At 45.8% G+C, this 24,766-nt stretch overlaps 1 protein-coding gene across 2 annotated transcripts in view; it reads right to left on the bottom strand.

The window, feature by feature from the left end:
* Nucleotides 1-24,766, bottom strand: part of SARS1 (seryl-tRNA synthetase 1) — a 161,888-nt gene that overhangs the window by 54,555 nt on the left and 82,567 nt on the right. For both annotated transcript variants that reach the window (XM_040424133.1, XM_040424134.1), the window contains exon 7: nt 637-858. In XM_040424133.1, the coding sequence (XP_040280067.1) occupies nt 637-858 (222 nt within the window). The remainder of the gene's footprint in view (nt 1-636; nt 859-24,766) is intronic.

Raw genomic sequence — 24,766 nt, 5'->3', positions numbered from 1 at the left:
ATTATTAGCAAACAAGTATTTGTCTGTGGAGGTGACGAGCTGCATTTACATGCTGTGATCACCTCCACTGTATGGGATGAGTGATGGCTACTGCTATCACTCGTCCTCATACAAATTCATTGCTTCTGGGCAGAAGATCACTTTTCACACAGCTCAACCGACTGCCCACAAATAGTTATTTAAGTGTTCACACGAAAGACCATTTCACTCGATGAATGAGTGTCATTCCCGATAATCTAACAGACAAATTGGCAGTATAAACGTGCTTTTGACATTTCTTGCACTTTAGGTCACTTAACACTATACTCAAGCGCTTGCACTTTAATTGGTTATTTTTGGGTGGGTTATAGCCTCATATGTTTATTTGCCTTATCAAGGGCTTTGTGGAAGTTGTCTTGTACACAGATACTCCTCATGTATTTCAGGACTTTAAGTGTCTGTAGATCACTGGTGTCATGTTTTTTTGTGGTACCAATAAAATCCATATGATTTTAGTCAATTTTCTATTGGTATGCTCCATTAATCATGCAAGTGTTGATTTAGTTTTATATTTTGATTTTGCAAATGTCAGCACCCTTTTTTGTGCATTGAGTTCATGGTGCCCAATTTTCAACATTATCAATTCAGTACAATTACCTTCTCAAATTGATGCACTCTGAAGATGCCTCGAGTATCCCTTCCATGGGAACCCACTTCCTGACGGAAGCAAGTGGACAGACCTGCATAACGTATCGGTAAGTCTTCAGGCTTCAACCATTCATCACGATGTAAAGCAGCAATTGGTTGTTCTGAAGTAGCAATCAGATATTTCTCATCAATGGACCCATCATCATGTTTTTCACTTCCTTTTCCAATCACCTGAAAAAAAAATTATAGATTTATTTTTTTTTTTTTTACTTGCAATTGTAATTACACCATGGTACAGTTCCAGAGATGAAGCGTAGTGTAACAAACAGCTTATAGGGGGGGAGTGACACATGTCGGACCCCTGACGATCAGATATTGATAAGTCAATATTTATGGCCTGCACAATCCCTTTAACCCCTTAAATGCAGTGGTCAATGGCAATCACAGAATTTAAGCTGTTTGAAGAGAGAGTGGTCTCCCTCTATCACCCCATCGGTTTCCCGTGATGTGATTGCGTAGTGTTGATGGTTGCAATGACAGTGGAAGGCTTCCGGGCCTGCCAGCTATAAAAGCCTATGAGGCTCAGGCAGGGCAAACTGAAAAAATGAACAGTTACTATTGTACCAATCAGACCATCAGAAGTTTTTCTTTTAAAATAAATAAATAAATATTTCAAGTATAAAAAGAGCCCACTTCCACTTCAAGCCATTTATTTCCTATTGAAAAAATAAAAAAATAGACAGACATTCAATATTGCATCGTCCGTAACCACTTCCTTATATAAATATCACATGATTTACCCCATCAGATGTCAGAACAGCCATTTTGTGGTTACCTTGCCTTCCAAAAATCATAACACCAAGCAATCAAAAAGTAACAGAAAATGGTACCAGTGAACTCCTCATATAAAAAAAATTGGATTTTTGTACTTACCGTAAAATCAGTTTCTCGTTCAATGCAATTGGGTACACAGCAACATGGGTATATGTGGGTATATGCCCAGCTACCACTAGGAGGCACTAGACATCAAAAAGGTTGGCTCCGCCCAGGTGGGCTATACCCTCTATACCAGGGGTACTCAACTAGTTTTATTAAAGGTCCACATACCTGGGTCTGCAGTCAGGTGAAGGTCCGAGCTGAACGCCAACAGTAAAGATGCCATGCGATCATGTGATCCATGCGCGTGGGGCGCTCTGACGTTATAGTGGAGCGCCCCGGGTAAGTCCCAGAATTAGTAATGGCCACATTAGTGCCCCAGTAAGAATAATGCCCCCAGTAAGAATAATGTCCCCATTAGTGCCCCCAGTAAGAGTAATGCCCCCATTAGAGCCCCCCTTCTCTGCTTTTGCAAAAAAATAAAATAAAATTAGCATTCACCTGGCTGCGGTGAACATTCGCTGCTGACTGCACGCTCAGGACCGGTGCTCCAACGTGATGGCGTCTTGTAGGTCCTGTCCTGAGCTTCTAGTCAGCAGGGAGTGTTCTCCACAGCGTGAGCAAATGGAGGTGGAGGTACCGTAATTTTATAAAATTTTTTTTACTAGCACAAGTAGCGGTGGAGGTAAAGGCTGTACTAATGGGCGTTCCATGATGGAAGCGTTCATTACAGGGAGTGCAGAATTATTAGGCAAGTTGTATTTTTGAGGATTAATTTTATTATTGAACAACAACCATGTTCTCAATGAACCCAAAAAACTCATTAATATCAAAGCTGAATATTTTTGGAAGTAGTTTTTAGTTTGTTTTTAGTTTTAGCTATTTTAGGGGGATATCTGTGTGTGCAGGTGACTATTACTGTGCATAATTATTAGGCAACTTAACAAAAAACAAATATATACCCATTTCAATTATTTATTTTTACCAGTGAAACCAATATAACATCTCAACATTCACAAATATACATTTCTGACATTCAAAAACAAAACAAAAACAAATCAGTGACCAATATAGCCACCTTTCTTTGCAAGGACACTCAAAAGCCTGCCATCCATGGATTCTGTCAGTGTTTTGATCTTTTCACCATCAACATTGCGTGCAGCAGCAACCACAGCCTCCCAGACACTGTTCAGAGAGGTGTACTGTTTTCCCTCCTTGTAAATCTCACATTTGATGATGGACCACAGGTTCTCAATGGGGTTCAGATCAGGTGAACAAGGAGGCCATGTCATTAGATTTTCTTCTTTTATACCCTTTCTTGCCAGCCACGCTGTGGAGTACTTGGACGCGTGTGATGGAGCATTGTCCTGCATGAAAATCATGTTTTTCTTGAAGGATGCAGACTTCTTCCTGTACCACTGCTTGAAGAAGGTGTCTTCCAGAAACTGGCAGTAGGACTGGGAGTTGAGCTTGACTCCATCCTCAACCCGAAAAGGCCCCACAAGCTCATCTTTGATGATACCAGCCCAAACCAGTACTCCACCTCCACCTTGCTGGCGCCTGAGTCGGACTGGAGCTCTCTGCCCTTTACCAATCCAGCCACGGGCCCATCCATCTGGCCCATCAAGACTCACTCTCATTTCATCAGTCCATAAAACCTTAGAAAAATCAGTCTTGAGATATTTCTTGGCCCAGTCTTGACGTTTCAGCTTGTGTGTCTTGTTCAGTGGTGGTCGTCTTTCAGCCTTTCTTACCTTGGCCATGTCTCTGAGTATTGCACACCTTGTGCTTTTGGGCACTCCAGTGATGTTGCAGCTCTGAAATATGGCCAAACTGGTGGCAAGTGGCATCTTGGCAGCTGCACGCTTGACTTTTCTCAGTTCATGGGCAGTTATTTTACACCTTGGTTTTTCCACACGCTTCTTGCGACCCTGTTGACTATTTTGAATGAAACGCTTGATTGTTCGATGATCACGCTTCAGAAGCTTTGCAATTTTAAGAGTGCTGCATCCCTCTGCAAGATATCTCACTATTTTTGACTTTTCTGAGCCTGTCAAGTCCTTCTTTTGACCCATTTTGCCAAAGGAAAGGAAGTTGCCTAATAATTATGCACACCTAATATAGGGTGTTGATGTCATTAGACCACACCCCTTCTCATTACAGAGATGCACATTACCTAATATGCTTAATTGGTAGTAGGCTTTCGAGCCTATACAGCTTGGAGTAAGACAACATGCATAAAGAGGATGATGTGGTCAAAATACTAATTTGCCTAATAATTCTGCACGCAGTGTAGTAAGGGTACTTTCACACTTGCAGAAGGACGGATCCGACAGGCTGCTCACCCTGTCAGGTCCATTTTGCCACTACTTCGCCGTGCCGCTGCTCTGTGCCCATCGACTATAATGGGGATGGGGGCAGAGCTACGGCGCAGCACGGTGAGAGGCCGCCAGACTAAAAGTACTACATGTCCGACTTTTCCGTCTGGCGGCCTCACGCCGTGCACTGCCATGCTGCGCCGTAGCTCCACTCCCGCTATAGTCAATGGGGAGTGGCAGTCCGGCGAAATAGCGGCAGGACGGATCTGACAGGGTGAACAGCCTGTCGGATCCGTCCTGCCGCAAGTGTGAAAGGAGCCTAACAGTCCTTACAGGAAAATTCTGGCACCGGCAAGGGAACTAAAATACCAGCCTTGCTGGTGAACTACTGGCCGGGTGGCAACCCAAGCCACAGAACAGACATATGATAGTTTTGTTCCGCATCCAATTCCCATTATTGGGGGATTGGATGCGGCCCCTTAATTACAATGGGGCCACAAGAGATGCAGACAGCACACTGTGTGCTGTCTGCATCTTTTTCCGCTCCATTGAAACTAAGGGGTCCACATCCAATGCCCCAATAATGGGAATTGGATGCGGAACAAAACTATCATGGTTTGATGGGGCTTAATCACTTTATTTAATCAGGTTACCTAAAGAAGATGGCCCAGGGGAGATGGGAACATGACACTGGAGTCAGTGACGTGTTCCTGCCTCTCTGTAGCCCTCCCTCTCCACGCACCCCTTACTTTCCAAATGTGACATTTATTTCATTGGTGGCAGTGGTGATGTCCCTCCCCTCTCCAGCAGCACGTAAGTGTCCTTTGGAGCTTGGAGCTCCCTTATGTGCTGCCGCTGCTGCAGGGGAGGAGGGACCTGTGAGCGCGCTGAGGGAGAAAGCGCTGGTGCCTGCATGTGGAGGGAGCCGTCTCTCACTGCGCCCCTGGGAAGGAGGAAGTTTGCCGGTAAGCTCCTCCTCCTGCACGTACCAGAGTGTGCAGGAGGAGGAGCGCTATATGTGGAGGGAGCCGGCCTGTCTCACTGCGCTCTGGGACAGGAGGAAGTGCGCCGGTAAGCTCCGCCTCTTGCACGTACCAGAGTGTGCAGGAGGAGGAGCGCTATATGTGGAGGGAGCCGGCCTGTCTCACTGCGCTCTGGGACAGGAGGAAGTGCGCCGGTAAGCTCCTCCTCCTGCACGGCACAGTGTGCAGGAGATAGTGATGGGAAGTTCGGATCTTTTAGGTGAATCGGTTCATTTGAATCAGCTCATTCGGATCAGAATCGGATCTTCGGTTCACTTGGCGAGTCAGACTGCTGAGCTGACTCGCAAGTGAACTGAAGACTCTAGGTGCCGGTGCGCATGCGCAGCTGCTGACTCAGTCAGTGACACTGCAGTGAGTCGGCTCTTCAGCTCTCTGAAGTTGAACTCGTCTCTGATTAGTATTGAGTGAGTCAGGAAGAGTGATTTTTTTATAGTAAAGGGAAGCTGAGGCTGACGTTGGACAGGCGGACAGGAGGAAGCTGTCACTGTGGTGTGCAATGTGAATTGTTGTCTGTTGTGCATTGTTCCCCACAGTGACAACAGTCTGACACTGACAGTAGTACAACGAACCAAGTGATGTGAAATGTGAATGCACAGGGAAAACTATGTGCTGAACTGTGTCATCTGTCCCTTCTCTTATCTCTCTGCTCCTGTCCCTTAATCTTATCACTGCTGCAACAAGAGCCGACAGCCTCAGTGTGACCTGTTCTACAGTCTGACTCACGGCTCTTTTAACTCAATGAATGGAATGAGTCACTAACTGAGTCGGATCTTTAGATTCTTGTGACTCATTCCATTCATTTAGACTCCCTGACCCTGCACTACTCCGAGGACTGGAGTCAGAGCTGCTAGTGTGCTGTGCTTGCCTCGCCCCCTCAGCTCTGGTCGGTGATTGGTTGGTTGGTGGGCGGGGAGGGGTGGGGCTGGCAGAAGCAGCTTCCACTCTAAGATCATATTACGCTCCTCCCGAGTCCCTCCCTCAGGCTCCTGCTGCCAGCGTGAGGTGAGCTGATTATCTGTCAGCATTGCTGTGTGCTGTGACTGAGCCGAGCCGGTTCAAACGGATCGGATCACTCTGAACTGAATCGATTGGAGGAGCGCTCTGAAGGATGGCCGGGGTCCGGACAACTGGCGGCCGCGGTCCGTATTTGGACCGCGGTCCGCCAGTTGAGTACCCCTGCTCTATACTATTCAGTTTGCAACAATAGCAGTAGGAGAGAGAAACAAAAGCGAAGAACCAACATGTCCTGGACCAGGAAAGGAAAAGAGAACAGCAGCTCGGTGACAGGGAGAGTAAGTAAAAACAGAGGGTGGGATCTTTGTCTCCCAATGCATTGAACGAGAAACGGATTTTACGGTAATTACAAAAATCCAATTTTCTCGTTAATGGCATTGGGGGGACACCACACCATGGGACGTCCTAAAGCAGTCCTTGTGGGTGGGATTCAAATCTCATGCAAAAAGAAGGGTGCACAGGTGCAGAAGAACCATGCGCCATCCGAAAGTCCACTAGAGGGGATACCAACCCTGGAGAGGTTCCTCAGTGTACATTTGTTTTTAACCACCCATAGAGAATCTGTATGGTGGAAGACCGCCTGATGCCCTGTTTCCGAGAGAGAATCGGAGCAGAGGTGTCGCCCGAGGCAGCGGATGGAATGGCAGGGAAGGACTTGTCAACAGCCTCAGGCCTGTCCTGGGAGAGACCCGAGGATGCCGAGGAGGAGCGGGACATGGTTGTGACAACCAGAGGTAGTCTGCGGGACCTAGCAGAGTGTTCCCCATCCACGTAATTTTGGGCAGGCAGTCGGTGCAGCGACTATGCCATAGATTGGGAGAGTCAGACAGGATTCCCTATGGCTTGGGACAGGGAAGAGGCCCAGTCAGGAGAGACGGACAAGAAGTAGGTCAGGGCGTCATGAGAGGGCCTGGGAGCTACTGCGCACAAACAGGCGCACGTAATCAAGTGGCGACCCCAGGGGTAAGGCAGAGGGCTGAAGGGGGGGGGGGCGGTCGGGGATGAAGGAAATGCCAAAGAGGTGCTGGAGCAGCTGCAGAGGTGACCAGGAGAGCTGCAGGAGAGATGCCGGCAAGATGGAGGCTTCTTCTCCCAGGAGAGAGAAGGAACTGCCCCCCCCCAGGCTAAAGGCTTGCGCTTATCCATGATGGCATGGAGAAGATGGCCCCTCCCAAGCCCGGGAGGGGCTATGGAAGAATCCCGGGAAAGCAAGAGGGGGCAGGACGAGCGTGGCCTAGCAGGCTCAAAAGCCGGGGCCTCGATTTATGAGGCGGCCGGTAATGCAGCTCCGTCGGCGGGGCGGATAGCGGGAGACCCCCCCAGGAGAAGAAATTGGGTGAGGAGGGAAGCGACGTCCGGAAAGGGGCGGCTCGGACTAAATGTAGCACCAGTGGCCCGGGCCGGAGAAAAATGAGGCCTAGTCCCAGCAAAAGCTGAAGACTAAAGTAGATGGGAGACAGGGCAGTGGACAGGGGGAGGGCGCAAAGGAATGTGGAATGGCCAGGGAGAAGAGAAATTCCTCTCCGCCTGGGGGGACAAGTGGTTAAAGAAGGGGGAATAGCACCCTGGACCCCCAAAAAGGTGGATCCCACCCCCTGGCCACGACAGGGGACCTTACCCGGGACCCACACTAACTCTGGGACAGGGACGCAGGGGAAATACTCACTGTCCGATGTCTTTGGGTGCCGCAGGGTCACCCTATCGGCAGACTTAACACGGGAACCGTGGAAAGGCCGGCATGCTGCTGTGGATGCAGTCAATGGGGACTGGGGGACTGGGTGACTGGCGAGGTACCCGAGTACGTGCCTGCAGGGGGTGCAACTAAAGTGGCAATCCACGATGGAGCTCCAACCTGCGGCAGGTCGAGACCTGCAGAAGACAGGAAAAAGAATAAAAATAAAATAAAAAGCAGAAAGAAAAAAAGAGTAGTTCATGTCTGCCTCCTACGGACACTAAACTAAAACTGAATAGCCCACCTGGGCGGAGCCAACCTTTTTGATGTCTAGTGCCTCCTAGTGGTAGCTGGGCATATACCCATGGTGCTGTGTCCCCCAATGCCATTAACGAGAAACAAGCTCTTGCAAGACCATTGCCAGAAAAATAAAGAATCATCCTGCTTCCCAAAAAGTGAAATAAAAAGCTGTATGTACCCCAAAATAGAAACGATTATCATGGCAACTCATCACACAAAAATCAAGCCCTCACACAGTTCAGTCGAGAGCAAAATAAAAAAACATATGGTTCACAGTAAATAGCTGTACTGGTTCCCCATGTGTTGTGATTGTCCATATTTTTTCCTTTGCTGGCTTGATTCATTTTTTCCATCACATTATACACTGCTCGTTTCCATGGTTATGACCACCCTGAAATGTAGCAGGGGTGGCCGCGCTTGCACTCTATAGGAAAATGTTTATCAGTTTCTACAAAAGCAGTAGGAGCAGCCAGGAGAAGACAAAAGAAAACAATAGGGGAAAAAAAAAAGAGCTGGAGATAGGTCAGAACCAAGAACAGGTGGGACTCATCAGAAAGAACCAGCAATGTACTTACTGGGTGGGTGCGGTGTTCCCCAATGAACTCGTCGAGAAAAGGATTTTACAGGCAAGCACAAAAAAATCCTATTTTCTTGCTCGTATCATTGGGGGACACAGTAGACCATGGAATGTTCTAAAGCAGTACCATGGGGATGGAAAAAAGACTAGAACAAATCTAAGGCTGGTCATGGGATCCCACACAGAAATGTGGGGAAAGGATGCACAGGAACCCTGAATAGGACAGGAAGAGCATGAACCAGGAAGGACAGCCAGAGAGCGTAGAACACGCGGTGTCTTAGACTGGGCAAAAAGAGGAAAGCCCAGTTAAATGAAGCCCAAGGGCTCGAGAAACTTTAGAAGATGTGGAAAGCAGCACATAATATCCTAAAGAAGGATAAGCATGTCTGATGACTAAAGATGATGTGCGGAAGGTACTTCTGGATATCGAGGACCACAGAATTGCTGTGACGGCCCAGACTGGAAAGCGAGGAGGTCTTGCATGACAATAGTCCCCATGGAAAACAGAGGGGGGTTTACTCAACAGAAATGGGTCTGTAGAATCTGGGTATGCACGTGACCTGGTAAACAAGCAACAGGAAGACCCAGACAAGACCTTACCAAATGTGTAAGTAGCGGGATGCAATAATCCTACACAGGAAAAACTTGGAAATCTGGAAGGAATTACTGGGCAACTGGCAGAGGACTAGCCCTGTAGGGATCTCCTAGGTCCGTGAGGAGACCCTTGTGGGCCAATTTGTAAGAAAAAAAGTGAGTAGCCACTCCCTTGTAAAAATTCCAGCACGAGAAGAGACTAAAAAGTATGGAAAAGGATCACTTATCAATACCGAGATAGGGGACGAAAAGCCACCATGGGAACCAATCAAAAGGTATAAAACGAAAAAACCATAGGCAAATCGGGAGTAGTCTGAGAGGAAAAGACTGTGTCCTCGGGGATCAATAGCCGTGCAGCAGAGAGGAATGCAGCAGAAGAGTGTAGCCAAAGCAACCTCTGTCACTGGACAAAAGGAAGACTGAGTGGTGCTGGATCAAGGACCATATCAAGACTGGCTTTAGACAGCCTGAGGAAACTAAGCAACTACATTGTGAAAAGAGAGCAGGCTACATGACATGAGAGAGAGCACATACACTCGCTAGGAATACACTCATGGAAGCTGATCCAAAAAGGTAAGGATCGCAGCATATACCTCTGCTGAAAAAAGAAACTCTCCCTAAGGATAAGGTACTGTGGTAGACCGATACCCCGAGAGCCGTAGAAGCTTGTCATGAGACTTTGAACAAAAGAAGCTGCTTGATACTCCACAGAGAAACTGCCCAGACAAGGCAGACCCAACTATAGGCTGAAGAACAAAAATACCGTAGTAATAGGTAGGAGCAAAGCTGACTCCAAAAATATCGGAGGTGTGTAGATCCGTCAGAGACCATCTACTGTCATAGTATACGCAACTCTGCCTGAAGGCGACAAATCGGTCATCAGAGGAATGCACAGATTGGTCCGAGACAGGAGAAATTCTCCTTAAGGAGAGAATGTGATGACTATGTCTGACGTCACAAAAGTACCGGAGAAAATCTGGTCATATAGGAAAAAATAGTGCAGGCATTTCACAGCAGAAAGAAGCCAACCTCCGGAGTATGGATACTGGCTAGGTAGACGAACAGTATATGGGGGGAGCGCAATTACTCGTCTTTCAGAGGAGCACAACGCCGCCTTTTTGCGGCGGCCCTTCAGCCCAAGTTAGCGCTTAAATCAAGCGCTGGAGCTCCGTGCCCGCAGCTACTGGAGGTAGCTGAGGGCTCAGGGCAGTGATCAGAGACCCTGACAAGCATGTAAGAGAGGAAGGAGAAAGTCTCTGGTGCAGGGATCGGGTCCCCCAGCTTCCCCATAAAGGAAAGCTGGGTCCCGGTCCTCACCCCCCGCCCTCAGAAAAGATGGCGGCGGCGGCCCGGGGCATGCACACTCTATAATCCGGCCGCCGCCACCCCTGCAGTATGTCTCTCTCCTCAGAAGAGGAGAGATAATAAGTAATTATTCCCCGATCGGGTCCCGCAGCAACCCGATTGGGGCAATATGGTCCCCAATGTATTTAATAAAGTAGCCCCCCTCCCCCAGTAAGAGAAAAAAAAATAAAAAGGCGCAGACATGCACACTGGTTACTGGATCTGTCTTCAGCACAGTAACCATCAGGGACCAATAGTAATGGTCTCTGATCATGTGGTTTCCATGATAAACCTATCATAGAGATCACATCCATTATATTTACTAACACAGCCAGGACATGGGCTGTGTTTCTCTCTCTTTTTTTATTTATAAACGGTCCGTCCATAACTGGCGGTCAGTGGGTGTCAGTCATTAGGCATCCGTCAGTGACGGTCAATTATTTTCATTAGGGACCCTGTGTCCCTCTGTTACTGGCGGACAGTGGGTGTTCGTCACTAGTCTATTAGGGACGGTCAGTTATTTTCATTTCTTTCTGAGCTTTTTATAAAAAAAATTAAAAAAAGGGCTCAGAGATTATTTAGTGCAGAGCAGGCATATGAATTTCTATGCTCCGACCACTCTGAATCTGACACCGCTTCAGAGGCAGAAATATCTTCAGATAGCGGGGACTCTAGTTCCGCTTCCATCCCCAGACCCCATAGTCCATTTATTTGTGGACGATAAAGACCTGGAGTTAATTGTGCAGCAAACTAATCTGTACGCCACAGTTTGCTGTACAAAAGCCTACATCTATCTATATAAGACGGTGTCCCTGAAAATTAAAAAATTTTTGGGGCTTACCCTGGACATGGGCATTGTAAAAAGCCATCTGTCCTATCGTATTGGGCTGTGAGTACTGTCCACTCAACCCCTGTGTTTGCAGCAGTTATGTCCCGAAACCGCTATGAACCCTAATGCGGTTTATGGATTTTTTTCTGACAATTCCCAAGTCCCCCCCAGAACTAACCCAGCCTACGACCGGCTAAATAAATTGAGACCCCTTATTTCCCTCCTTACGGATTTATTCTTAAAATGATATACCCCTGAAAAAAAATTTGCAGTCGATGAATCGCTTTTTAATTTTAAAGGCCGCCTTTCCTTCCGTCAATTTATTTCCTCCAAGCGTGCCAGATATGGGGTAAAATTATATAAGGTGTGCGAGAGCACAACCGGCTACACCTGTGATCTATCTGTATATGAGGGCAGAGACTCCCAACTTAACCCCCAAGGCTGACCCGAAAATATTGGGACATCGGGAAAAATTGTGTGGCATTTATTGGCGCCATTCCTGCACAAAGAGTACCATGAATAAAAAGATAATTTTTACACTAGTATACCCCTTGTGGGGATACGCTCTGGTAGTTAGGATAAGCGGGCGCAGTACAGAGGCAAAATATAAGTTCGTAATTCAAACTTCAGTGTTTAGTCACACATGGTGCTAAAAACAAAACGTCACTTTCGCAGTGTTGGTGTTATTTCACACCCAATGGCAAGTTAATATAACAAAAAGTCACCTTGGTGGCAGTTCTGCCTCAAAAAGTTCAAATACAGGCTTTAGGCGGCCTGTTTCCCTGACACATGGGTCTCAGCTCTCCAGCCCCATGAGATTCATAGCTATTCTGTCAAACGGTACCTTGATAATCGGGAGAGGAACTAGGGGACTACGGAAATGTGGCTGGGGCTAGTTATCTGGCAGGTTGGGCAAGACTTACAAAACTCTTCTACCTCTCTGAATATGCTGGGCCAGTAAAGCCGCTGTAGTATACGATCCTGTGTTTTATGCAACCCCAGGTGACCCCGAGAACGTGCTGGTGGGCTACATCCAAGAAGAGTTTGCAATAAGCCATGAGGACGACCAACTGTTCAATATGCTCACCCCGTAGTTTGTTTACCCGATTCATCAGGGTATGCTGTATCACAAAATGGGGAAACACCGACTCGGCCCCAGGTTGTTGTGGTTCACAAATTACTATTAACACATTCTCCCAGGCTCGGGATAGGGTTGGCTCCCGATGTTGTGCGGTACCAAAACTATTCCCGGAGACATTGAGGTCTGCCAATTCAGGACCCGGCGGCAAGTCACACTCAGCGGGGTTGTCTCCCTCTCTTCCACCAAAGTGACGGTCACCCCTACCGCTGGCCCTTCGGCCTCAGGTTCCCAGGGTTCTGGTCTCCCGCCTGAGCAAAGCCACTCTGCTGGGTTTACCCCTGTCTCATGGGTATCGGTAATTCTCGTAACAAGCCACAGTGCTGGGAAGTCTCTCCCTATTATGAAGAAAAAATGTGGGGGATTCAATCAGCACAACCCTATATGCAGGTGCACATCGCTATGGCGAAATACATATACAAAGAAAAAGACACAAATGCAATAGCACTCTGCAACCAGCATTCTGCCCTGCCTCTATGCTGGATGAGGCATTGGTGTACATTTTGGCCAAAGCGTACTAAGCCACTCACCCCGTCAAGGTCGCCTCTATGGAGTGGTCCCTAACACTATTATGAGTTCATAATGTACATTTATGGCGATAGCCACCTCGTGGGTCCATCTACCGGCCACCGTGGTAAGAGACACCAGCGTGGTGGGGTAGTCTTTTATGTCTCCATGGATGCACATCACCCCGACTTTCCGGCGAGTATACTCAGTTGACTGCACCAGGGTAGTCCTTACTAGGGTCACCAGACTACCCGAGTCCAGAAGAGACTCTGCCGGAGTGTCTCCCACTTCCACCTGGCACAAGTGATCTAGAGACTCTGGGGTACCTGTTGCACACAGCCTCCTGGCATATAGCGAATGACGGTAGCCAAAGTTAGTGTCCATGGGCTCAACCTGATGGGGACAGTCAGCCCTTACATGGCCAGGCTCCTGACACCGCCAGCAGACTATCGAAGCCAGGTCTGCCGTGGGTACATCCCGTGGGTTTTATCGGCTCAAATCTCCGGGCCTGGGGTGGAGATTTCCGGGATTTGCCGACCCCCCTCCTGAAAGACCCCTCTTTTAGATTTCTGGTAGCTTCATAGCATTCCACCAGGTCCACCATCTCAAGGGCATTGCCAGGAGACACCTGACCGATCCAGTGCTGGAGAGGGTATGGCAAAGCCCTCTAGAACATATTGTCTAACAGACAATCCAGCATAGCAGTGGGACTCAGCAAGTCAGGCTGTAGCCATTTTTGCAAGAGGTGAAGTAAGTTATAATACTGGGGTCTTGCAGGCTCAGCCTGGTTGAACCCCTACTGTTGCACCCGCTGGGCCCAGGCCATCACATTCACCCCCAGTCTTGCCAGAATCTCACCCTTGACTTTTTTGTAGTCGGCTGCTTGATCGTCCGGCAAGTCAAAATAGACCCGCTGGGAATCGGATGCCAGGAACGGAGCGACGACCTCAGCCCACTGCTCTCGGGGTAAGCTTCTCCCTTGTGGCCACCTTCTTGCACACCGCCAGGTAGGTTTCAACGTCATCTGCGGGTGTCATCTTGGGGATCGCCGCATGGACCGCTTTCCGGGCATCGTGGACGCTCGGGGTTGCTGCTGCCATCTGCAAAGCCATTACGTGTGGTAGCAGCAGCTGGTTTGTTTCTTGCTGCTGCCTGTTAGCACAAGGACCTTCATTACAGCCTCCATTTTGTCAAGGGTCACTGGTAGAAATTTTGTAGGTTTAATGCAAGACATACAACCGTGCCCGGCGTAAAAAAAACAAAAACAACAACATTTTGGCGCCTACTCCTGCATGGCAAGTTAATATAACCTTGGTGGCAGTTCATCCTCAGAAAGTCCAAATACAGGATTTAGGCGGCCTGTTCCCCTGACACATGCGTCTCAGCTCTCCAGCAGAGCACAGGCCTCAGATCCCAGCACACAGACATGGCTTCTGAGCCCAGCTGCCTATTTAAGCACAGCCATGTGCTGCCAAATCCCGGTCCAGCACTTAAAATACGGTCCGATATTTGACCTCACCTGGCTGTAAATCAGCCCAGCAGCACATGCTGGGAGGAAAATACCTGTTTTCCCAGACCAAACCTCTCACTGTGTCACACCCTTTATAAATCCCTCTATGTTGCAAACACAGGGGCTTGTGGGACAGTCCGTAAAAATAGAGTGGGATATCCACAACCGCTGGTGTCCAAGCGTATGGAGAAAGGAGCATCCTTCGCCCTTGCAAGTGACTAGTTGCTTGCAGTGAAGTGGAAGGACAGAATGGATGTCTACATGCTCACCACCGTGCACGCAGACACCACAATGGTAGTTAGGGAGAGGGGGGCTACTGCTGACAAGCACAAACCGGTCTGTGTGACAGACTATTAAATTTATGGGAGGTGTAGACCTCTCTGACCAGGCGCTTTGATCCTACCTGGTGAAGCGAAAAAACAGGGCCTGGTATAAAAAGGTAGCAATCTACCTCATTCAGAATGCCTATAATATTTTTTATTTTTATTTAAAAAGGCCCAGGGAACCCTCAACTTTCTTGAGTTACAGGAGCAGGTGGTTGAGAGTCTCCTGTTTGAGTCCCCCGCACCCGGGCAAGCCTTTGAATCTGAGGATGTTAGAAGGGTTTCAGAACGCCACTTCCCTCACTCCTTCCCTTCCACTACCAGCAAGACATATCCTCAGAAACAATGCCGGGTGTGTAGCAAACACGGAAGGAGGAGGGACACCTGAATTTACTGCCCCAGTTGCCCATCACAACCAGGCCTCTGCAATTACCCCTGTTTTGAGACGTACCATACGGTTGCTAATTATTAATTTTATTTAATACCAAAAAGGGCAAGTGTTTTCTTTTTTTCAGGAAGTCAATTTATTCTCATTTTCTGTTTAGTTTGTGGGCTTACCAGGGAGGGAGGGATCCTTTTGGGATCGGTTGTGGAGCAAATTTTTTTTTTTCAGACATTAGAACAAATTTTACCTTTTCTGATTTGTTTTCTTAATTTTCTTAATTTCATTTTTTATAACTATGTCCTGCCACACAAACTGTTAATTCCATTCACATTACTGTATCATGATATTGGCATAATATTTTTTTATATGGAGGATCTCTAATGATTGAGTTGTTCCTCCCCAGTACACTAAGGGCTTTATTAAGATTTTTTTTTCTTTTTGTGGACACCCCAGAACACGTCTAGAAATATTGACATAATTTTGGGAAGTAGTGATCCATTACTCTTCCTACAGACGGTTCTGGACACTGTCCTTTTATATATTCTGTAGGTGTATGGTTGATTGTGTGCATAGCAGTTTCTACCTTGCCGGGCAGGGGCCTGTTATGGTGCACCGCGTCAATTGGCACGTACGTCTCTCATATAGGGATTGATGGGGCTAAAGAGACGTGGTACGACCAGTCACTGTACTTGGATGCCAGCTTGTCATTACAGCCCTATAGGTGTTCTTGTATCTTGTGAACAAACTGGAATTTGCAACTTAGTTGGAGACATTTTGCTCCATTTTCTTGGAATTGTTGTGAAACTACAGTTCAGTTTTTTTCCTTAAACCATATATACTCTATTTCTATTTCATCCTATAATAATTTTGCACTCAGCATGCTTACTACACCACTAGATCATTGCTTTAAGGGATTTCGTTTTTAAAATGGGGTCATTTCTAAGGGATTTCTATCATTTTGCAGCTCAACGCCATTACATGTGTGCAATGGGGCCTGAACCATTTTCAGTTTTATTATCTGAAAGGCCCCAGGTGCCTGCCGTGTGTCAAGACATAAGATTAGGGCCACAATGGGGATATTTCTGAAGACCGGAGAAATGGGGTGATGCATTTTGGAGTATACTTCTTTATTTTTATGTGCTCTGTGGAAAAAAAAAAACTGTCTACCACCTCCGGACCGCCTAACGCAGGATCGCGTTCCGGAGGTGGCAGCCCTGCGCACAGTCACGCATATATGCGTCATCTCGCGAGACGCGAGATTTCCTGTGAACGCGCGCACACAGGCGCGCGCGCTCACAGGAACGGAAGGTAAGAGAGTTGATCTCCAGCCTGCCAGCGGCGATCGTTCGCTGGCAGGCTGGAGATGTGTTTTTTTTAACCCCTAACAGGTATATTAGACGCTGTTTTGATAACAGCGTCTAATATACCTGCTACCTGGTCCTCTGGTGGTCCCCTTTGTTTGGATCGACCACCAGAGGACACAGGTAGCTCAGTAAAGTCCCACCAAGCACCACTACACTACACTACACCCCCCCCCCCCCGTCACTTATTAACCCCTTATTAGCCCCTGATCACCACTGATCACCCCTGATCACCCCATATAGACTCCCTGATCACCCCCCTGTCATTGATTACCCCCCTGTCATTGATCAACCCCCTGTAAAGCTCCATAAGACGTCCGCATGATTTTTACGGATCCACTGATAGATGGATCGGATCCGCAAAACGCATCCGGACGTCTGAATGAAGCCTTACAGGGGCATGATCAATGACTGTGGTTATCACCCCATATAGACTCCCTGATCACCCCCCTGTCATTGATTACCCCCCTGTAAAGCTCCATTCAGATGTCCGCATGATTTTTACGGATGCACTGATAGATGGATCGGATCCGCAAAACGCATCCGGACGTCTGAATGAAACCTTACAGGGGCATGATCAATGACTGTGGTTATCACCCCATATAGACTCCCTGATCACCCCCCTGTCATTGATTACACCCCTGTCATTGATTACCCCCCTGTAAAGCTCCATTCAGACGTCCGCATGATTTTTACGGATCCACTGATAGATGGATCGGATCCGCAAAACGCATCCGGACGTCTGAATGAAGCCTTACAGGGGCATGATCAATGACTGTGGTTATCACCCCATACAGACTCCCTGATCACCCCCGTCATTGATTACCCCCCTGTAAAGCTCCATTCAGATGTCCGCATGATTTTTACGGATGCACTGATAGATGGATCGGATCCGCAAAACGCATCCGGACGTCTGAATGAAGCCTTACAGGGGCATGATCAATGACTGTGGTTATCACCCCATATAGACTCCCTGATCACCCCCCTGTCATTGATTACCCCCCTGTAAAGCTCCATTCAGATGTCCGCATGATTTTTACGGATGCACTGATAGATGGATCGGATCCGCAAAACGCATACGGACGTCTGAATGAAGCCTTACAGGGGCGTGATCAATGACTGTGGTTATCACCCCATATAGACTCCCTGATCACCCCCCTGTCATTGATTACCCCACTGTAAAGCTCCATTTAGATGTCCGCATGATTTTTACGGATGCACTGATAGATGGATCGGATCCGCAAAACGCATACGGACGTCTGAATGAAGCCTGAATGAAGTGTCACACATCTGGTATCTCCGTACTCAGGAGAAGTTGGGGAATGTGTTTTGGGGTGTCATTTTACATATACCCATGCTGGGTGAGAGAAATATCTTGGCAAAAGACAACTTTTCCCATTTTTTTATACAAAGTTGGCATTTGACCAAGATATTTATCTCACCCAGCATGGGTATATGTAAAAAGACACCCCAAAACACATTCCTCAACTTCTCCCGAGTACGGAGATACCAGATGTGTGACACTTTTTTGCAGCCTAGGTGGGCAAAGGGGCCCATATTCCAAAGAGCACCTTTCGGATTTCACAGGTCATTTCACAGGTATAACTACCCCACAAGTGACCCCATTTTGGAAAGAAGACACCCCAAGGTATTCCGTGAGGGGCATGGCAAGTTCCTAGAATTTTTTATTTTTTGTCACAAGTTAGTGGAAAATGATGATTTTTTTTTTTTTTTTTCATACAAAGTCTCATATTCCACTAACTTGTGACAAAAAATAAAAACTTCCATGAACTAACTATGCCCATCAGCGAATACCTTGGGGTCTCTTCTTTCCAAAATGGGGTCACTTGTGGGGTAGTTATACTGCCCTGGCATTCTAGGGGCCCAAATGTGTGGTAAGGAGTTTGAAATCAAATTCTGTAAAAAATGACCTGTGAAATCCGAAAGGTGCTCTTTGGAATATGGGCCCCCTTGCCCACCTAGGCTGCAAAAAAGTGTCACACATCTGGTATCTCCGTACTCAGGAGAAGTTGGGGAATGTGTTTTGGGGTGTCATTTTACATATACCCATGCTGGGTGAGAGAAATATCTTGGCAAAAGACAACTTTTCCCATTTTTTTATACAAAGTTGGCATTTGACCAAGATATTTATCTGACCCAGCATCGGTATATGTAAAATGACACCCCAAAACACATTCCTCAACTTCTCCTGAATACAGAGATACCAGATGTGTGACACTTTTTTGCAGCCTAGGTGGGCAAAGGGGCCCATATTCCAAAGAGCACCTTTCGGATTTCACTCGTCATTTTTTACAGAATTTGATTTCAAACTCCTTACCACACATTTGGGCCCCTAGAATGCCAGGGCAGTATAACTACCCCACAAGTGACCCCATTTTGGAAAGAAGAGACCCCAAGGTATTTCGTGATGGGCATAGTGAGTTCATAGAAGTTTTTATTTTTTGTCACAAGTTAGTGGAATATGAGACTTTGTAAGAAAAAAAAATAAATAAATAAATAAATCATTTTCCGCTAACTTGTGACAAAAAATAAAAAGTTCTATGAACTCACTATGCCCATCAGCGAATACCTTAGGGTGTGTACTTTCAGAAATGGGGTCATTTGTGGGGTGTTTGTACTGTCTGGCCATTGTAGAACCTCAGGAAACATGACAGGTGCTCAGAAAGTCAGAGCTGCTTCAAAAAGCGGAAATTCACATTTTTGTACCATAGTTTGTAAACGCTATAACTTTTACCCAAAGCATTTTTTTTTTACCCAAACATTTTTTTTTTATCAAAGACATGTAGAACAAAAAATTTAGAGCAAAATTTATATATGGATGTAGTTTTCTTTTGCAAAATTTTACAACTGAAAGAGAAAAATGTCATTTTTTTGCAAAAAAATCGTTAAATTTCAATTAATAACAAAAAAAGTAAAAATGTCAGCAGCAATGAAATACCACCAAATGAAAGCTCTATTAGTGAGAAGAAAAGGAGGTAAAATTCATTTGGGTGGTAAGTTGCATGACCGAGCAATAAACGGTGAAAGTAGTGTAGGTCAGAAGTGTAAAAAGTGGCCTGGTCTTTCAGGGTGTTTAAGCACTGGGGCTGAGGTGGTTAAATTGACACTTTTGTGTTTTGTTTTTTTTTGCCTGCTTAGCATGAAAGGGGATCTGCGGTTTATTTAAACTGATGATCTATCCTCTGGATAGACTGTAGTTTCACAACCCCCGCCGATCAGCTGTTTGAGAAGGCAGCGGCGCTCCAGCAGCCTTCTCACTGTTTACCGCAGGCCCAGTGACGTCACGACTTGTATCAACTAGCCTGGGCGCAACTAAGCTCCATTCAAGTGAACAGAGCTTAGCCCCACCCAGGCCAGTTGATACTAGTCGTGACGTCACTGGGCCAGCGGTAAACGGCAAGAAGGCCGCGGTGCTGCTGGAGCGCCATTGCCTTCTCAAACAGCTGACCGCCGGTCAGATGCTGCTGATCTATCCAGAGGATAAATCATCAGTTTAAACAAACTGCAGGACTCCTTTAAGTTCTGCAAAAAACTAGGGGGTCTAAAAGATCACTAAACCCCCTAAATGAATACCTTAGGTTAGGGTGTTTAGTTTTCAAAATGGGTTCATTTATGGGGGTTTCCATAATGTTGGCAGCTCAACACCATTACAAGTGTGCAATGGGGTCTGAACTATTTTCAGTTTATTATCTGAAAGCCACTAGGTGTTCCTTTATGTTTGGACCCTACCGTTTGTCAAGACTTAAGATTAGGGCCACAATGAGGGGATTTCTTAAGACAGGAGAAATGGGGTGATAAATTTTGGGCCGTACTTCGTAATTTTTACGTGCTCTGTAGAAAAAAATAATCTGTCATTAACCTCCTCAGGACCACCGTACGCAGGATTGCGTCCTGGCGGCGGCCCTGCTATTCTGGGTGGACGCATATACGAGTCCTCTCGTGAGACGCGAGATTTCCTGTGAACGCGCGCACACAGGCGCGCGTTCACAGGATCGGAAGGTAAGCGAGTGGATCTCCAGCCTGCCAGCGGCGATCGTTCGCTGGCAGGCTGGAGATGCGATTTTTTTAACCCCTAACAGGTATATTAGACGCCGTTTTGATAACAGCGTCTAATATACCTGCTACCTGGTCCTCTGGTGGTCCCTTTTGCTTGGATCAACCACCAGAGGACACAGGCAACTCAGTAATAAGTAGCAACAAACACCACTACACTACACCACCCCCCCTGTCACTTATTAACCCCTTATTCACCCCTGATCACCCCATATAGACTCCCTGATCACCCCCCTGTCATTGATCACTCCCCTGTAAGGCTCCATTCAGATGTCCGTATGTTTTTTACAGATCCACGGATACATGGATCGGATCCGCAAAACACATATGGACGTCTGAATGGAGCTTTACAGGGGGGGTGATCACCCCATATAGACTCCCTAATCACACCCTGTCATTGATCACCCCCCTGTAAGGCTCCATTCAGACATTTTTTGGGCCCAAGTTAGCGGAAATTTTTTATTTTTTATTTTTTTCTTACAAAGTCTCATATTCCACTAACTTGTGTCAAAAAATAAAATCTCACATGAACTCACCATACCCCTCACGGAATCCAAATGCGTAATTTTTTTTTGACATTTATATTCCAGACTTCTTCTCACGCTTTAGGGCCCCTAAAATGCCAGGGCAGTATAAATACCCCACATGTGACCCCATTTCGGAAAGAAGACACCCCAAGGTATTCTGTGAGGGGCATATTGAGTCCATGAAAGATTTAAATTTTTGTCCCAAGTTAGCGGAAAGGGAGACTTTGTGAGAAAAAAAATAAAAAATAAAAAATTCCGCTAACTTGTGCCAAAAAAAAACAATTCTATGAACTCGCCATGCCCCTCATTGAATACCTTGGGGTGTCTTCTTTCCAAAATGGGGTCACATGTGGGGTATTTATACTGCCCTGGCATTCTAGGGGCCCCAAAGCGTGAGAAGAAGTCTGGTATCCAAATGTCTAAAAATGCCCTCCTAAAAGGACTTTGGGCACCTTTGCGCATCTAGGCTGCAAAAAAGTGTCACACATCTGGTATCGCCGTACTCAGGAGAAGTTGGGGAATGTGTTTTGGGGTGTCATTTTACATATACCCATGCTGGGTGAGAGAAATATCTTGGTCAAATGCCAACTTTGTATAAAAAAATGGGAAAAGTTGTCTTTTGCCAAGATATTTCTCTCACCCAGCATGGGTATATGTAAAATGACACCCCAAAACACATTGCCCAACTTCTCCTGAGTATGGCAATACCACATGTGTGACACTTTTTTTGCAGCCTAGGTGGGCAAAGGGGCCCACATTCCAAAGAGCACCTTTAGGATTTCACAGGTCATTTTTTACACATTTTGATTTCAAATTACTTCCCACACATTAGGACCCCTAAATTGCCAGGGCAGTATAACTACCCCACAAGTGACCCCATTTTGGAAAGAAGACACCCCAAGGTATTCCATGAGGGGCATGGCGAGATCCTAGAATTTTTTATTTTTTGTCACAAGTTAGTGGAATATGAGACTTTGTAAGAAAAAAAAAATCATCATTTTCCGCTAACTTGTGACAAAAAATAAAAAGTTCTATGAACTCACTATGCTCATCAGCGAATACCTTAGGGTGTCTACTTTCCGAAATGGGGTCATTTGTGGGGTGTTTGTACTGTCTGGGCATTGTAGAACCTCAGGAAACATGACAGGTGCTCAGAAAGTCAGAGCTGCTTCAAAAAGCGGAAATTCACATTTTTGTACCATAGTTTGTAAACGCTATAACTTTTACCCAAACCATTTTTTTTTTTACCAAAGACATGTAGAACAATAAATTTAGAGAAAAATTTATAGATGGATGTCGTTTTTTTTTGCAAAATTTTACAACTGAAAGTGAAAAATGTCATTTTTTTGCAAAAAAAACTTTAAATTTCGATTAATATCAAAAAAAGTAAAAATGTCAGCAGCAATGAAATACCACCAAATGAAAGCTCTATTAGTGAGAAGAAAAGGAGGTAAAATTCATTTGGGTGGTAAGTTGCATGACCGAGCAATAAACGGTGAAAGTAGTGTAGTGCAGAAGTGTAAAAAGTGGCCTGGTCATTAAGGGTGTTTTAAAGGGAACCTGTCACCTGGATTTTGGGTATAGAGCTAAGGACATGGGTTGCTAGATGGCCGCTAGCATATCCGCAATACCCAGTCCCCATAGCTCTGCGTGCTTTTATGGTGTAAAAAAAACTATTTGATACATATGCAAATTAGCCTGAGATGAGTCAGAGTTTGAAAATATGACTCTTCTCTGGTCACACAAGTAAAATATGACTCTTTTATGTTAATTTGCATATGTATCAAATCGTTTTTTTTACACAATAAAAGCACAGAGAGCTATGGGGACTGGGTATTGCGGATGTGCTAGCGGCCATCTAGCAACCCATGTCCTCAGCTCTATACCCAAAATCCAGGTGACAGGTTCCCTTTAAGCTAAGGGGGCTGAGGTGGTTAAATTGACACTTTGTTGTAAAAAATGAAAATTTTATTTCTTTTCACCTTTATAGCATTCATTTCTTTAAAAGACTAGGGGGTCAAAAAACTCATTACACCCATAGATTAATACTTTAAGGGGTCTAATTTTCAAAATGGGGTCACTTTTGGGGGAGTTCTATTATTCTGACACTTATAAGCCTCTGCAAACTTGGCTTGTTGCAGGAAAAAATATGTACTTCAAAACTTTTAAAAATTTATGTTAAAATGGTAAGTTTCCTAAATATATAAAAAAAATGCAGCTAAAATAAAGATGTGGAAATACTTTTCTGATAAAAATATTGAGTAGTATTTATGTATGTATGTGAAATATTGCAGTTGAAAATAGGAAAATATGCCAATTTTTAAAAATGTTCATAGATTAAGTTTTTTAATAAAGATACGCATATTTTATCAGTAAAATTTTACCACCTAAGTACAGTACAATATGTGACGAGAAAACAATGTCAGAATTACTTTGATGTGCAAAACCTTTACGAAGTTATTCTCTGCTAAAGTGACAGGTCAGATTTCCAAAATCTGGCTTGGTCATTAAGGCCCAAACATGCTTGGTCACTAAGGGGTTAAGTCCCTTGTCCTATTCACGCTAATAGACCTCTATTAGGGTGAATAGGACTTTACACTGTCCCTGCTGCCCTGGGCTTTTGTACACACAACAGCAGGGAACTCACCAATGCAGCCAGGGCTTCAGTAGCATCCTGGCTGCTATGGTAACCAATCGGAGCCCCGCTATTTCACTATGGGGGCTCCGATCGGAAGCTGCTACTGCCACCAATGAGGAGGAGGGGAACTTGTGGCCACTGCGCCACCAATGACTATAATACTGGGGTGGGTGGGTTTGAGCACTGCACCACCAATGATTATAATTAACCCATTAATTCAAATATAGGCGGCGGTATGACATACCCAGCACCCACCCTCTATGGCAGGGTGCTGTGATCCCCATCAATTAACCCCTCTGGTGCGGCAACTGAGGGGTTAATTGCCGCGGTTCGCGGGATCGCATGCCCTGTTATAGAGGCCGGGTATGTAATACCGCCATCGGCACCCGCCACCTATATTTGATTTAATGGGTTAATTAAAACACCACGCAACAAAAAAAAAAAAAAAAAAACTTTTAGTCTGCTACTGGGCAAAAAACATTTGTCCTTTACTAAATCGAGAGTGCGGATTACAAATCCGAAGTCAGAATTGGTGTAACATGTCACAAAATTTTGCTATGCATAAGTATGCCTAAATGAATTAAGCACTTGGAAAGCATTGAATAATTTTTAACAGAACGAGTTTTACTCCAACAATTACCTGATCTACTGTACATCAAAGTTTGCATAGTAAATCAGTGTCTGAAAATGTAATGGAATAACAAAATTTCAAAAAGTCCAGTTTTTCAGTTTAAAAGGCTTACTTGAGCAAGGCCCAGTACTGTTAAAAGTGCTTCAGGCATTGGCTTTTGTGTTTGTGAACGGTCATATTTTCCCATTGCAAAAACTAGCAGTAGTCCCCCATCATGTTGGGGTTCCAGCGGCCTTGATACCTGTTCTCCATTGTAGAAATATCTTTATGGAACCGCTCTCCATGTTCGTCACTTACGTGTCCCAAATTGGGTGGGAAAAAGTCAAGATGGGAATGTAAATGCACTTTCAATGACATTCGGCAACCAAGTTGTTCATATGCTGTAAGCATGTTGTCTACCAATTTACTAGCACAAATGCATCCCAAGCTGCAAGACGCACTCGCTTTGTCAGATTCTTGCGCTGATCATAAGTAGTGT

The sequence above is a fragment of the Bufo bufo genome, chromosome 3 (assembly GCF_905171765.1).
Source record: "Bufo bufo chromosome 3, aBufBuf1.1, whole genome shotgun sequence".
Classification (NCBI taxonomy): Eukaryota; Metazoa; Chordata; class Amphibia; order Anura; family Bufonidae; genus Bufo; species Bufo bufo.
Note: the sequence above shows the minus strand (reverse complement) of the source record. Positions and strands in the feature narration are given on the sequence as shown.